The sequence below is a fragment of the Eleutherodactylus coqui genome, chromosome 1 (assembly GCF_035609145.1).
Source record: "Eleutherodactylus coqui strain aEleCoq1 chromosome 1, aEleCoq1.hap1, whole genome shotgun sequence".
NCBI classification, from domain to species: domain Eukaryota; kingdom Metazoa; phylum Chordata; class Amphibia; order Anura; family Eleutherodactylidae; genus Eleutherodactylus; species Eleutherodactylus coqui.
In genome coordinates, this window is record NC_089837.1 from 103465999 (window position 1) to 103480980 (window position 14982).

At 45.6% G+C, this 14982-nt stretch overlaps 1 protein-coding gene across 4 annotated transcripts in view; it reads left to right on the forward strand.

Annotated features, from left to right (window-relative positions):
- The first annotated feature begins 435 nt into the window (after positions 1-435).
- The window catches only part of SNED1 (sushi, nidogen and EGF like domains 1), a 112141-nt gene continuing 97594 nt past the window's right edge, over positions 436-14982 (forward strand). For 3 of the 4 annotated variants that reach the window (XM_066598452.1, XM_066598459.1, XM_066598468.1), the window contains exon 1: positions 438-1018. In XM_066598452.1, the coding sequence (XP_066454549.1) occupies positions 821-1018 (198 nt within the window). In that variant the 5' untranslated portion in view covers positions 438-820. Of the gene's footprint in view, positions 1019-14982 lie in introns of all 4 variants that reach the window. The other variant, XM_066598474.1, reaches the window with a different exon arrangement.

Here is a 14982-nt window from a genome sequence, read left to right on the forward strand (position 1 = left end):
GGCTTCTGGGAAAGCTGGGCGCCACTTCATGTGCCCCAGCGAGATAGAAGTGGCACTGCTGCCAGCCTCCTGTCACGTCTGTGCGCACAGCTGAGGTGAGCAGCCGGCTGTCCCGTGAGCTCTACAACCTGAGGCGCTGCAGAGCATGCTGGGAGCTGTAGTTCCAGAAGAGAGCCCACTGATAAAAGTGACCATAGCCGTGCACGTCTATTTAATGTAGCCCGGGGACTACGCGTCCCAGGATGCTTTGCGGAGGGACCGACACATTCCAGAACTCCTGTCCAAAAAACTTCTCGCTTTAATTACTTGAAGCTCGGCCTTCCCGGGCTCTTTAAGAAACGGCGTCACGGCGGATAGGGTGGCTCCTGATTGGTAGGGGCCCCCACCTCTCATTCCGGGTGGGGGGGTGGGGGGTTTGTTAGAGTATTGGGGGAGGGGACAGAACCCCCCAGTCAGTTGTGAACAGAGGGAGAATTCAGTGTCACTGAGCTGCAGGGAGAGAAAGTTACAAAGACCGGGAGCCACGGGGCACAGGCTGGCATGCAGGGGCATCTGAGGAATAGGGAAGTGGTGTGCTAGAGGGGAAGTGTGGGCACAGGCTGGCATACATGGGCATCTCAGCACAGTGCCGGGATACATAGAGGGGTAGAAGAGATGGAGGGCATTTCTGCATGATACCACACTAATAGAGGACTGGCACTGCCACTAAGATGAGAAGGTTGTATTCTTAAGAGCTCTGCTGCTGGTGGGCATCAGGTGACAGACACCAACTATAGTCGGCAGGGTGCTGTGCCATCCTAAGCAGTGCCACCTTTTGGGGATGGGGTCATTGCTTCAGGTTTTGTTGGTCTGGCATGTGTTTTCCGGTGCCCGCAGCCTGGTACCTTTGTCAGATTTCTACCCCTACGGTCCAGAAGAAGGAGACTCGGTGACCCGCAGGCAGGATGACGGTGGATCTGGACTACTAGCCATCTCCAGAGCCTTCACCTTCTTCGGAGACAAGCACAGTGGGCTTTATGTGAGTATAGTGAAAACCATGGCACAACTCTGCAAGGGCATGCTGGGAGTTGTAGTCCCACAAGTGGAGACTCTTCTGATCTTTGCTGACATGTTTGCAATGTATGACAAATGCACAATGTGATGCTACGGGGGGCTTTCTGTTTTATCATTGATTGGCACACTTACATGTTCTTTATGAACTTATCCCTCATCCATAGGACAGACAATGCCCTCTGCCCTCTCGCTGCCAGTTATGGGCACTGGTTTTGTACCACATATTAACAGATCATGTTTAGCCCAGTAGTACAACTCTAGCAAACCTTACCTTGACAGTGTGTTGCAGCAAACTTAGCACTTAAAGGGGTATTCTGGAGATTTAGGACGCACGCAGAGGGCATATGCAATTTCAATCCGTGAAAAATGCACCGTGTCTGCTCGCGTTGCGTGTGTTTTTGGTGCTTTTTAAAAAAATCTGTATTCACACACGCGTGAAAAAAAAAGTCCAATTGATGCAGGAAACAAAGGGGAAAAAGTGACAGCATGCAAAAAACGCAGCGAATACGCCTGTAACTGTGTATTTGGTGCGTTTTTTTTCTGCGATCGCATAGATTTTAATGGCGATTTCAGTCCATAAAAAATGACAAAAATAAGTCATGCTGCGTTCTTTTTTTTGCAAACGTTTTAATATTCTGCACCCATCCACTGGATAGATGAAAACTGATAGATTGGTGAGACTCCGACCTCTTGAATCCCTACTGATCTCAAGAATAGAAGTCCGATTGGTCTCCATGGGAAAGGAGTGTAAGTCACGCAGATGCATCACGCCTAAATTAGTTTCAATGAGTGCAGTCTCCAGGGCTCTCATTGAAATGAATGTAGCGGTGGTGTGCCTGCCCGACCTTTCCTCCATTCCCTTGAAGACCAACCAGACCCTCGTTCCCAGGATCCGTGGGGTTCCCAGCGGTCGGACCCCCATCAGTCTTTCAGTGGAATCTTGAACAAATATTAAGTCTCCAGAATACCCTTTAATGCACCAAATGACGTTGCATTCAGCATTTCATGGCGGAGATGAGTAAACCCAGAATCTCTGTTCGGACCGTGTGCCACAAAGAGCCAGACACTTGCGCTGTTTCCATAACTTGGGGTGTTACAGAAATGGAGTAGCGTGTTGTGCTACACTGTTTCCGTAGCTCCCATTCACTTCAATGAGCGCTGCACCAAGCGCTTGGCTATCTGCGTTGGCTCCGGCTGGGTGCCTGGTAGCCATGGCAGAGCTTTCCCATCTCGGCTATGAAAAGCCAAGATGGGATTACCCCTTCTAAGTTAACATTTGCTACATCTGTAGCCGCCAGGTATATTAATGCATTCTTAAAGATGATCAATATTTCCTTCAACCTCTCTAAACATATATTGTATACTGCACAATTGGATGGGAAGGGATGAGGATTTTGCTGCATGTCCTTGAGATTTGGGTCTGACTTGAGAAAAGGAGATACCACTGAAGGCGATGGAGTCTGTTTTGATTTCAGCACTCATGCCAATATGACCATATAAAAGGTAAAGATCTCTCCATATATCAGCATGCATCTAACCTTCCACTTAGACGCCCCATCAATCACAGAAAACGTTTTGACTCTTTAAGTATTGAGCTTTTGAGAAAATGTGGCTTTTCTGTGATTTGCGGTACGGATACACGCAGTTCCCCATTGGATGGTAGGCTGACTTGTTTGGATGCTATGCTCAGGAGTGAGGACCAACCCTGTTTGATAGACGTTGCAAAACTCCGGGGGATATTCACTGAAATGTTTTGGTGCTGTTCCAATTCTATAGTTCTGCTGTTTAGACGTGCCAGAAGATAAGTAAGTGAAGATGCGTGAGCCAAGTCCCTCGCCTTCAGCGCTGCTTACAGATTTCTGGAACTCTCGGACGTCGAGAACTTCTTTATTACACATGTCTAAAATAGCGCCCGGAGGAAACGCCGTGTCATTGGTACAGAAGCTGCAATTGTTAACGTGACTTGGGAGAAATCGATTGGCAACATTGTAGCACACTGTAGTGGAGTTACCATAACATGTTACATGTCACAGTAACACTTGCTACATCGTTACCAGTCCACCACATTCTCCAACTACTGAACAGATGAAGGTATCTTTATGCCCCGTATAGACCGAACAATGATCATTCACAAAATCGTTCAAATGAATGATAATCGTTCCATTTAAACACGAGCTAACGACCGAATGGCGAACAAAAATTGTGAGGTTCTCGTTTGTCGTTCAGTTTCAGAAATCAGTGCCGGATTGTTCGCTTGTCGGGCAGTTTAAACCCTGATCATTCAGTGTTTCTTATAGGAATGCGAACTACATCATTCTAAACAAGAATCATGCAGTGTAAACACGCTGAGCGCGAACGAGCTGCCAATGACATCACCAGCTCGTTCGCTCGGGCAAACAAGAATCCAGAGATGACATGGGATGACAATTAGACAAATAATTGCTTTAAAGAGCAAATTGAAATGATAGTTTTTTAGTGTGAACACGACCGCCAACAGGGTGATAAGCGATGAGTTAATAATCTCTTTTGCACGCATATAATGTATATACGCAAGCGTGAATGGATCAATGAAGAATCCATGTACTTTCATTAATTCCAATCACCGCTTATTACGCGCTTGTAATACTCTATTAAATTCCGCTCGTTTGAGCCTGCCCTGAAGGTTACTGCCTGGAAATCTGTTCCTGCCATTCATACAATCTGAGCACAAATTTGGAATCAGGAAGCACAAACATTTTGTCCAGAAAATGTATTTTTTTTTTTTGGAAAAACAGTGAAATTATTTAGATTTTCGCTGGTCGTGGGAATCTGAACAATTTCCTAACCCAAGGGCTCCTGCACACAAGTGTATGCGTATTTACGCTTGCAAAAGCATGACGTGTTTGCACTGTGAATGGAGCGCGATCACGTGTTCTCCCGAGCGAATCCGCCTTGCTTATTGTACTTTTTTTGTGCTGCTGGGCCAATGTACATCGGCACAAGACAGACCCGCGCCATTTTTTAAAAAAAAATCCTCTTTTATTGGAAATTTTGTATAGGAACACGTATCACATTTTACATAAGAGTGCAACGTCCCGCGCCATTTTTGAACCAGCTGAGCAGCTTAATTAGTCCCTGGTGTTATCAATTAACACTGCAAATATTTGTGTAAATTGTTGCACCCCCATAGACACCTCTAGTACCTTGGTTACACAATTGCGAACAATGTAGACCATGTTGCAAAATTTTTTATACTCTTCTGCTCCCCCGCTCCCTGTCCACCGGTGAAGTCTGCCCAGGGTCTGAAAACCCGACCCTTTGCAAACCGTTCTGTGTCTGCACTCCTGTAGAAGCTTATGGGAGACTGCGTGCACAGCGGTCTGAGAAGACTCTGATTTTCTTTTCTAGGGAACACCGCAGGACTTGGGAAGCAAGTGAGTGTAAAAGGTGCATCCCTGGCTCCCCGTCGTCTCCCCAAATAGCAACATAACTTAGTTTATGGTGCTCTTTAGACATATTCATCATTGTGCTCTCGGGTTACAGCCTGAGGAAGCGCAGCGTTTAACCACTGGGGGCTCCACATGCATCGTGCTGCAGGGTTGGAAGAGGGATGGTTGCGGGTGTTTGTTAAAGGACCATAGAAGCCACCATAATTGTCACCTGCCTTCAACCCTGCTATATTTTTGAGCACCACAAACGCACTCCAAGCATGCTTGGTCAAGTGTGACCTGATAATGATGAATGGCCTGAGCATGCACTCAAGGGATGCCAGTGCAATGACGAACAGGCAGAGCATGTTTTCTGCGCTCCGAGTCTTTGGTGTTGGATCCTGTTTCCCCTGTTATTCCTGCTTTAAATATTTGAATGAATTGGCAACTGGGCGTTGCCACTTGAGGTTTGTCGCTACATAGCTTGACATTCTCCAATCAGGGCTGACCGTATCGGACTGTACAGGGACACACTTCTTTGACAAGTGAAACTGTAACACACAGTTGTCAATTTATTAATAAGAATTCAGGAAGAATCACAGAGGAGCGGTATAATATAGAGTGATGCTCTAGAACTGTTATTTCATGGGCAATGTAAGTAATAACCCTGGCATGCCAGCAGTGCTAACAGGTCCCCTTTAAAGGGGCTTTCAGAGAGTTAAAAAAAATCGGGGCAGGGGATGGGCTAAAATAAAAATTAAACTCTGTTCCCTGCTGCTCCGGTCCCAGAAGCTCCTGTAAGTTAGATGAGGGGGCCATTTAATGGGTCAGTGCTAGTAACTTATTTTTAACCAATTCCTTGACCATACAATTTTGCCTTAGGGGGCAACTTTTTTTCACCTCAAGAATTGCTGCACTTTCAACAAACTTTTGACAAGTCATAGAGGCATGTCAAAGGTATTGATTAGCCAGGGTCCCATTGCTAAGAACCCCACTGATCGCTAGAATGAGGGGGCTGCAGCACTCCTTCTGACAGCTGAAGACAGCAGCATAGAGGTGTATAGCGCTTTCTATAGATCTTTATGTGGACCATCTTCAGCTGCCAAAAGCAGCAAAGATGGCTGAGGGGCACAGCGTTTGGGTGAGGGCTGCAGCCCCCTCATTCTAGAGATCCGTGGGGGCCTCAGCAGTGCGAAAGTGCAGGAGAGAAGAGATCAGCCTGTAGGTGGAGCACCGTGAGAGATCTGCTCTTGAGACTGCAGTGTCTATATAAAGTGATATGTAGAAGCTGCAGAAGACTAATGGTGCAACATTTTTAATCAAACCCTATTGCAAAAATGATTTTCGGCCCAACAGACATGCATTTAAGTGAAAGGAAACCAACAAATCTGCCCCCAGAGGTGTCCATAGCCTTTAAGGCACTGAGCTTGGGGGCAGACTTTCGTCAATCCTAAAATATGTAATGGGGTTTCCCCACACCTTAAACGTGTTTTATAACTACTCTGTCCTTCCTGGCTGCTGCTGACCAGGACATGTGACTGCTGCAGCCAATCAATGGACACTGCAGTGACCTTCTATAGCCAGTGATTGTCTGCAGAAGTCACATGTCCTGATCAGCAGAAACCAGGAAGGACAGAGTGCTTGTGGAGGAAATTTAAGTAGCTGGAAAACCCCTTTAATACCTGAAGATGTATGAGACGCCGCACCTGATATGATGCAATGGAAGAAGTAGCAGCAACCGAAATATTAAGATATCATATCACAGTTAGAGATGAGCGAGCGTACTCGGTTCGGGTGTTTTTGAACTTGAGCACCGCTTTTTCCGAGTAACTGACTACTCGGACGAAAAGATTCGGGGGGCGGCGTGGTGGTGAGCGGGGGGTTGCAGAGGGGAGTGGGGGGGAGATAGAGAGAGCTCCCCCCTGTTCCCCACTGCTACCCCCCGCTCCACCACGCCGCCCCCCCCCCCCCCCCCCGGCGTCCCCCCGAATCTTTTCGTCCAAGTAGTGAGTTACTCGGAAAAAACGGTGCTCGAGTTCAAAAACACCCGAACCGAGTACGCTCGCTCATCTCTAATCACAGTGCAATATTTCAAGTCATATTGGAATGTAATTATGGGCCAATGTTTAGCTGAAAACTCCTTATCTGTCTTACAATGCTCTTCCCAAAATCAAAAGGGACTTAGATGATTGATGAACATTAAAAGGGTTGTCTAGATTTAAATGCTGAATTGTCAGGATAGGCCATAAATAGTAATTTGGAGGGGGTTCAGCGCCTGGCACTCCTGCCTATCAGCTATTTGCTGGGGTGGTTCATTTGTTCGCGGATTTGATTTAGGCACGAAGCAGACAGCTCTGTTCTCACTGTAGTGGTTCAGTTTGGTATTACAGGCCTGTACTAGCAAGCTTGGGCTCTGCGGTGAGAAAGGAACTGTCTGCTTCCTGCACACATTGGCTCTGTGCACAGGCACACTGACCCAGCAAACAGCTGATTGACAGGGGTCTCGGCAGCAAACCCCCCCCCCCCAAATACTCACCTGTTCCTGCGATCCAGAGCTATCCGCTGGTAAAGATTGCGTGGTGCAGGAAAATCTGCCTCTTTTCATAGTCCCATGCACATGCTCCTCCCATACAAGTCTATGAGAAAGTGCATGCACAGGACTCGGAAAACAGTCTGATTTTTGTGCCGCGCCCCCACTTCACCAGGTGACAGCACTGGATTGTAGGAGAGAGGAGTATAAAAAAATACCTCACCCGGCTCCCTGTTACGTCCCCTAACAGCACCATAACTTAGTTTATAGTGCTATGGGGACGTGACAGGTTCCCTTTATGTGATTGTTCTCAGCAAGAGCAACCACGTAATCTTGTAGATATGATACCTTTTAATGGCTAACAAAAATACATGATGTTATAGCGAGCTTGTGAACCTCTCGGGTTCTTCTTCAGGCTAAAAAAGGAAAGGTTCCCTTTACAGATGGACAACCCAGTTAAATGCCTCAGAAAGGCCAATCTGGGAGGTAATCTATTGCGTTGAATTGCATAGTTATCATTCTTCTCAGATAAAAAAAGAAAAGAGCGCAAATTAGATGCAGCCATATTTAACTTATGTAACTAATGAGTAAAAATGTGATTAGATCAATAGAATCCATAAATATATCCTTGTTATACTTTTTTTTAAGGGTTAAGATACATACTTTGTAAAATATAAATACTTTGGCGAACGTTTCTTGCACAACTGAGTACAATATCTGTCATTTCCAAAGGATGATTCATTCCTGAATTAATACATTTTTAAAGTATTTAGTCTAATTATTTATAGGAATACAAGTGGGGGCGCTGTTGCAGTACAGGCTATAGAGTCTGTGCTTCACAGAGGTGGTGGTAAAAAGCGGTACTGCAGGTAAAGTCACGGGAATAAGATCACAACCCGATATAAAAAGTGTTCTACAAATTGTCTTGTATATAGGGAGATGCTGTAAAATAGATCTGATTAATATCATACGGATTCACAGGGACATAGAAAGAAGGTGTCTCATCCAAGATAAAGCTAGGCTCCATACAGATGTATTGCAGAAATTTAACTGGCGCACATTTAATTGGAGTCATTTCAGTAGCATGTTCATGGATTTCTACAAAAGCCAATACCATGTATGGAGCAAGTATAAGTTTTCCGGTGGCTCCTTCTTTGCAATATATATACTGCTTATAATGCATAGATTAGTTCACCATTACTTATACCATATATGTGTACACCGCAGTAATGCCAGCAAAAACGCTAGTAGTTTATATGCTTGAAGGATGTGACCCACCTGGACAACCTGGTCTTTCTGTGAATATGCAGAGCCCCTGGAGGGTATAAGTGGTATTACATGTGTTGAAGCCCCTTCAATAGTCTTTCTGGAAGCTTCTTTTTTTTCAGATTTTGCATTTCTGTAATCATAGGATGCATTTAAAGGGAACGTGGCATCATAAATGTCAAGCAGCTGCCTTAGCACTATCCAGCATATGCAATGCATTACCCACATATGTCTAAAAATACAGAATAGGGGCGACTTCACACGAGGTTCTGCGCTCGCCGCAGTGTATCTACGCATGAACCAGGTTTGAAGAGGTAGATTTGCGCACTCGTCTGCGCATATTACTGTACTTTTCGCACACGCAGGGCCAGTTCACACATGCGTGTGGCACATCCTTTCTGTAGATTGAATGGCTATTTAAGCCTAATGATCTTTTCTCCCGAGTTTTGTGCAGTGTCACACCCTTCCCCCTGCGTATTTCTGCACCTCCCATAGACGTCTATTGGAATTTGGCTGCACAAAAGGCTGGAAAATAGAGCAGCTCCTACTTTTTTACTGCGCGCCAAACACATTAATGGGAAGGAATCCATTGAAATCAATGGGTTCAAATCTCTGTTTTTAGCGAGTGAATATTTCCTGTGTGCAAAACAACGCACAAAGAAGTCCTAAGGCTGGATTCACGCGGGGCGGATTTGCCGCAGAAATCCCGTCCGGCTCCTAATCCCGGAATTAGCCAGCCATGTGGACGAGATTGTGGCGCGGATTCGCCGGGCGCAGCATGTACATTCTTTTTTTTTTCCACTGCGGCTCCACTCTCCTCTATGGGAGCGCCGGCTGCAATGGAAAAAGCATGCGGCTAAGCCGCTCCAAAAGCCACGGCTAAGTGCTGCTGGTTTTGAAGCAGCGCTTTCCCGGCGGAAATCTCGCGTTTTTTTGCTGCGGCCAAACTGCGAGATTTCCGCTGGGAATACGCCGTGTGGGAACCCAGCCTTAGAGTCACTTTAAATTCTTACTTTTATTCTTTGGCACCCTGTATATACATGCCCGGTCTCAAATCATCGCGGCAGTTTCTGCAGTTCTCCAAGGCATTGCATCAGCTGACTAATGGTGCCTCGTGCTCTTGACCGCCACCTCCCCTGGCTCCTGACATCTGTGCTTGTTGCTGTTGTTTTTTCTTATCCATAAAAGCGGTCATCAATAGCAGATCGGCCACGGTCCACTTTTTGGGATAGATAATCAGCTGATGAGAAGATGCTAGGAATGCTCAGAACGCCATCTGTAGTGTGGTGGCCTGGTCTGGTATTGCAGCTCTCTCCCATTCACTTCAATGTGAACCTTGAGGTGCATTCACACATGCAGATTTTGTTCAGATTTCTTGATGCAGTTTTTGAAACCAAAATCAAGTGTGGATTCTAAAAGGAGAGAAAGAATTAAAGGGGTTGTCCCGCGAAAGCAAGTGGGGTTATACACTTCTGTATGGCCATATTAATGCACTTTGTAATGTACATCGTGCATTAAATATGAGCCATACAGAAGTTATCAGAAGTTTTTCACTTACCTGTTCCGTTGCTAGCGTCCTCGTCTCCATGGAGCCGTCTAATTTTCAGCGTCTAATCGCCGGATTAGACGCGCTTGCGCAGTCCGGTCTTCTTGTTTTCTGAATGGGGCCGCTCGTGCCTGAGACCGGCTCCTGGTAGCTCCGCCCCGTCACGTGCCGATTCCAGCCAATCAGGAGGCTGGAATCGGCAATGGACCGCACAGAAGCCCTGCGGTCCACCGAGGGAGAAGATCCCGGCGGCCATCTTCAGCAGGTAAGTAAGAAGTCACCGGAGCGCGGGGATTCAGGTAAGCGCTGTGCGGTGTTCTTTTTTAACCCCTGCATCGGGGTTGTCTCGCGCTGAACGGCGCGGGACAACCACTTTAAGGATGGATACACCCTCTCTTTTTTTGTATGCACTCCTAGTTTTGACTTTAAAATCTGCATTAAAAGAACCTGAGCAATAACTTCATGTTTCACGGCACCCGAATACCCAGCTGGGTCTCTCTAGTGAAAGGAGGAGCTGTCTGCTCCTCGTACGCATCAGCTAGGATAAGTCATCAATAGGCTGAAGTTTAACGGCCTCTTTAAAGCATGCCTGCACTTTCAGATGACTATACAGAATAATATAACCTGCATCAAGACAGATTTCATCTGACAACTGGCAGTGGACAGCAAATTAGTAGGAAGGATGACCCCTAGTGGCCAGCACTTTAGAGTTATTTTTCAGCACGAAAAGGTCACTTTGGGTAAGTAAAGTGATTTGCACTTTTGCTAGTTATCACATTAGCTATATAAGTTGTCTCAAAGTGTAGTGATCATACGTTTTTAGCTTGGCTTTAAAGCGAATTTCCATTTAGTTTATGTTAATCTTTGAACAACAGTTTTGTACTGTTTAATAGCAGTTGGAGCTGTTTTCTTCTGGGAGGGTGCATTTACACAGGCAATGTTTCTTGTGCAATTTATGTACATTGAGTTTCATGCAAGTACAATGTGATGTGTTTTTGTTCCCATAGAGAATAATGGGCAATTTTCACGTACGTGAAAATCACAAGTGCAGCAATGAGCTCATCTCGCAAAATGCATCGCACTCGCATAAAAACCGGTCTGAGCTTGTCGGACCGATATCTCACTCGCCCGCAACTTGCCTATGTGAATGCTCCCAAATCCACTGCCAAGCCTGAGTGGTAACCCTTTGCAATCCAATTTTGGATTCAGGGTTTTCTAGGGGGCTTTCTCTTTCTGCTATTATACAATGGTGCCATCTGCTGGCTAGAGCCAGTACTGCGGTACTGAGGCCCCTGACAACAGAGCGGCCAGTAATCTACAGTAAGAATACCCTGCCGTACGTCTTCTGACATTGGAGCTGTACAGCCTTCAATCAGAATGTCTTTAGACGTCAGACAGTGGATTGGAAAGGGTTAAAGGGGTATTCCCCTCTGCATAGACCTAGAGTTAAAAAAATAAACCACTGTTTCATTACTGAGCTCAATAATCGTATAGACAAAGTACTCCATTAAAGGGGTATTCCCATCTTGGGGATCCTATTTTAATGTGTCTGAAATCACAAAACAATGCACTCACCCAGAAGATGTTCATTTCCAAAATGCTCCGTTCTCCAGATATTGATTCCTCTGGTTCTTTATTGCTTGCTGCCAGGGAAACCTCTTCTATGGAAAGAAATAGCAAAGCACAACAGTAACTGGCGGCTGAGCTAAAAGTTAGTGAGATCCCAGCCATCAGGTTAAGGCCGGCTGTAAACAAATGGATTTTGCCGCGGAATCTGTGGCGGGTATCCAAATCGCAGATCCGCAGCGAATACCGTTCATAGCATGCTATGGGAAATCCCTTTTTTCTGCACACTCGTGGGAACAAATTGCGGTTTCCGTGAGTGGAGGAAAAATCGCAGCATGCTCCATTCTCGCTGCTCTAAGTCATTGGAAGCTGTCTGACCCGCGGCTCCAGCGTGTGCAGGCGCCCTTAGTTGAAAGAAGTGTGCAAGCGCCAGCCCTTTCTGCTGTTTTGGTGGTCAGTTTCCCTGGCAGCCAGCAGTAAAGAACTAGAGGGTAAAGGAATCAATATTTGGAGAACAGAGCATTTTGGAAATGACTAGAGATGAGCGAGCGTACTCGGATAAGCACTACTCGCTCGAGTAATTTGCTTTATCCGATTATCGCTGTGCTCGGGTCTGAAGATTCGGGTGCCGGCACGGAGCGGGGAGCTGCAGGGGAGAGCGGGGAGGAACGGAGGGGAGATCTTTCTCTCCCTCTCTCCCGCCCGCTCTCCCCTGCTCCCCGCTGCGACTCACCTGAATCTTCAGACCTGAGCACAGCGATACTCAGATAAAGCACATTACTCGAGCGAGTAGTGCTTTTCCGAGTACGCTCGCTCATCTCTAGAAATGAACATCTTATGGGTAAGAGCATTGTTTTGTGATTTCGAACACATTGAAATAGGATTCCCGCCATGGGAATACCCCTTCAATGGAGTACTGTTATTGAGCTCAAAAATGTGAATGTTTTTGTTTGTTTGTTATTTGTTTTTCTAACTCTAGGTCTATACACAATATTTGGAGTTCTGTATCAGAAAGAGTTCTGACCACTATAAACTTTAGGCCTCATGCCCACGGCCGGGTCGGATTCCAACTGCGAAATATTGCAGTGGAATCAGACCCGGCACCCCCCAGAGACCCTATACTCACCTCTCCGGATCCGCTCATGATGCTGTGATGCGGATTCTCGCGGTACTTCCGCAGTGCTCACAGTGTAATTATCGCGGGACGGATGTCTTCCATTGACTGCAATAGAAGCCGTCCATGCGATTTTATGGACAGAATACAACATGTGGTGATTCTTCCCCGTGAGTGGAAAATCGCAGTTGATTTCCGCTCGTGGGCAGGCGAGAATCATTTAACTTTGCATGTCTATGGACGGACATTGCTGCGGAAATCGCGGAGGGTGTCTGACAGCGAATTCCGCAGCGATAATCCAACCGTGGGCATTTGGTCTTATGAAGAAAGGAATCAGCCCAGAACCTTAATGTGCATGATGATAGATTAAATTCACGCTGAATGGCCACCGTATTAGAGGCACCCGCTCTTTCATGATTGGGGCTACCCTGTATGGAATTCAGACACATGACCCCGGAGTGCAGCAAAACATCAAGGGATATGTTTTCCGTGGATCAATTTCAGAGGGAATCCACCTTAAAATGGGAAAAACAAGTGATCATAGCAACTTTGAACGAGGCCTGCTCATCAGTGCTAGACTAGCTGGGGCCAGGATTTTGGTGCCAATCCTGTGTGGTTTTCTCATGCAAGAGTGTGGAGAGTATACAGAGAATAACGTGATCGAGGAACAACATCCAGCACAAAGGGATGCTGAGGATGTAAACAACTCATGAATGAAAAGGGGTCAGAGGAGGATGTCAGGAGTCTTTCTGATGAACAGGTAGTGCACAGCAAAGGTAAATACAGCGCTAGCATATATCGTGTCTGATTGCACAACTCATTGGTTCTTTGAGCTATAACATTAGACAGCTGGCTGGATTGCAGTGGGCAAAAGAACACAAAAATGGGATAACTGACCAGTGAAAAAGCATCACCTGGTCAGATGAAACCAGACTGTTGTTGCTCCGTGCTGTTCGGAGGGTCAGAATGTGTCGCCCGTAGCATGAATCAATGAACGCTTCCTTTCAGGTGTCAACAGTTCAGGTGGAGTAATAGTGTGGTAACCTTGAATACCTGCGGTAAGACATTATCATAAATTGCCACAGTTCTGAGGGCCATGGGAGGTCCACTATGCTACTAGATGGGTGTCTCCAATCGAGTGGCCATTCAGTGTATATAAGCTTAGTATAGGGATATGTGAAGGGGCAACTTTATTGGCTAACTGTACTGAACTTCAATGTATCATTTCCACAGAACTTTGGTGACATACATCGGTCATGTATTCAACATTCCCTTTGTGCCATCTGGCCAAATAATGAAATAAATGGTAAATTGACCATTAATGATATAATAATAAAATCTTTAACTCACCAATCAAGTCCCAGCTGTATTCTTATAGACTGTGACTTCATGACGTACAGTTCTCTCCCTGACTCTGCGGACAGAACTGCTGTGATGTAGTCGTACGATAACATTTCAACAGCTGCTGAGCTGAACGCTGAGGATTAGCGGTGTGGAGTGACTCGTAAATTGTCAAGAAATCCCAAATCAAGGAGTTTATGATTTGTTGCAACATCCTGAAACACAGTATTTTTTTTCCCCCTCTTGTGTTATATTCAAGTCGTGACCCAAACAACAACCGTGTGGAGCTTGTGGACAATGGAGTAATACTCCGGAGAGCGGATGGGTTAAAGCAGTTATTCCAGAGAACAGAGGGCAATGGAGGATAGTGGGTGGAGGGAAGCAGGGTCTTCTCCATCTGACCTTACTATGAAACAATTTATACAGCTTATGCAACAATGTATCAAACTAACTGGTCTACTAAAAACAATTTGTACTGATTATGCAACACAAGTTTCTACAGTTTCTTTTTTTTTTCCTTTTACTACTTTTTTTTCTAACTTTTTAGGAATTGACTGATTCTTCGGGGTGGTAGAACTCGATCCAGATGTAAGTGACTGGATGTACAGGATATAAGTGCTGGATTAGAAATGTATATACATGTACATTTTTAATCTTCAAAGCCAAATTGATTGTAGCTGCATACATAGAGGGCTTTATGTATACAGAAGAGTCTGGATACATCACAGAGACAAAGGTTAAACGAACTGCTAGTCTACATTTTTGTACTAATTGTGTATGCAAGATTTATGAAATGTTTCTGCAAACAAAAAACAAAATGATAACATTATCTGCAGAAACTGGTTTCTGGCTGCATCCACTTCATATCGTGAAGAAGACATTGCAGTCTTGGAATCAGGATTTGGAAGGCTAGTTTTAGGGCGCCCACCCACTGGCGTTTTTTTTCCCTGCGAAATTCGCAGCATTTTTTTCTCTGCAGGGGTCTATGGGACTTGTAATGTTAAAATCCCGATCGCGCAAAATCGCGATTTCGCGGTAAATTGCGATTTTGCGCGATCGCGATTTTAACATTACAAGTCCCATAGACCCCTGCAGAGAAAAAAATGCTGCGAATTTCGCAGGGAAAAAAAACGTCAGTGGGTGGGCGCCCTTATTGTAG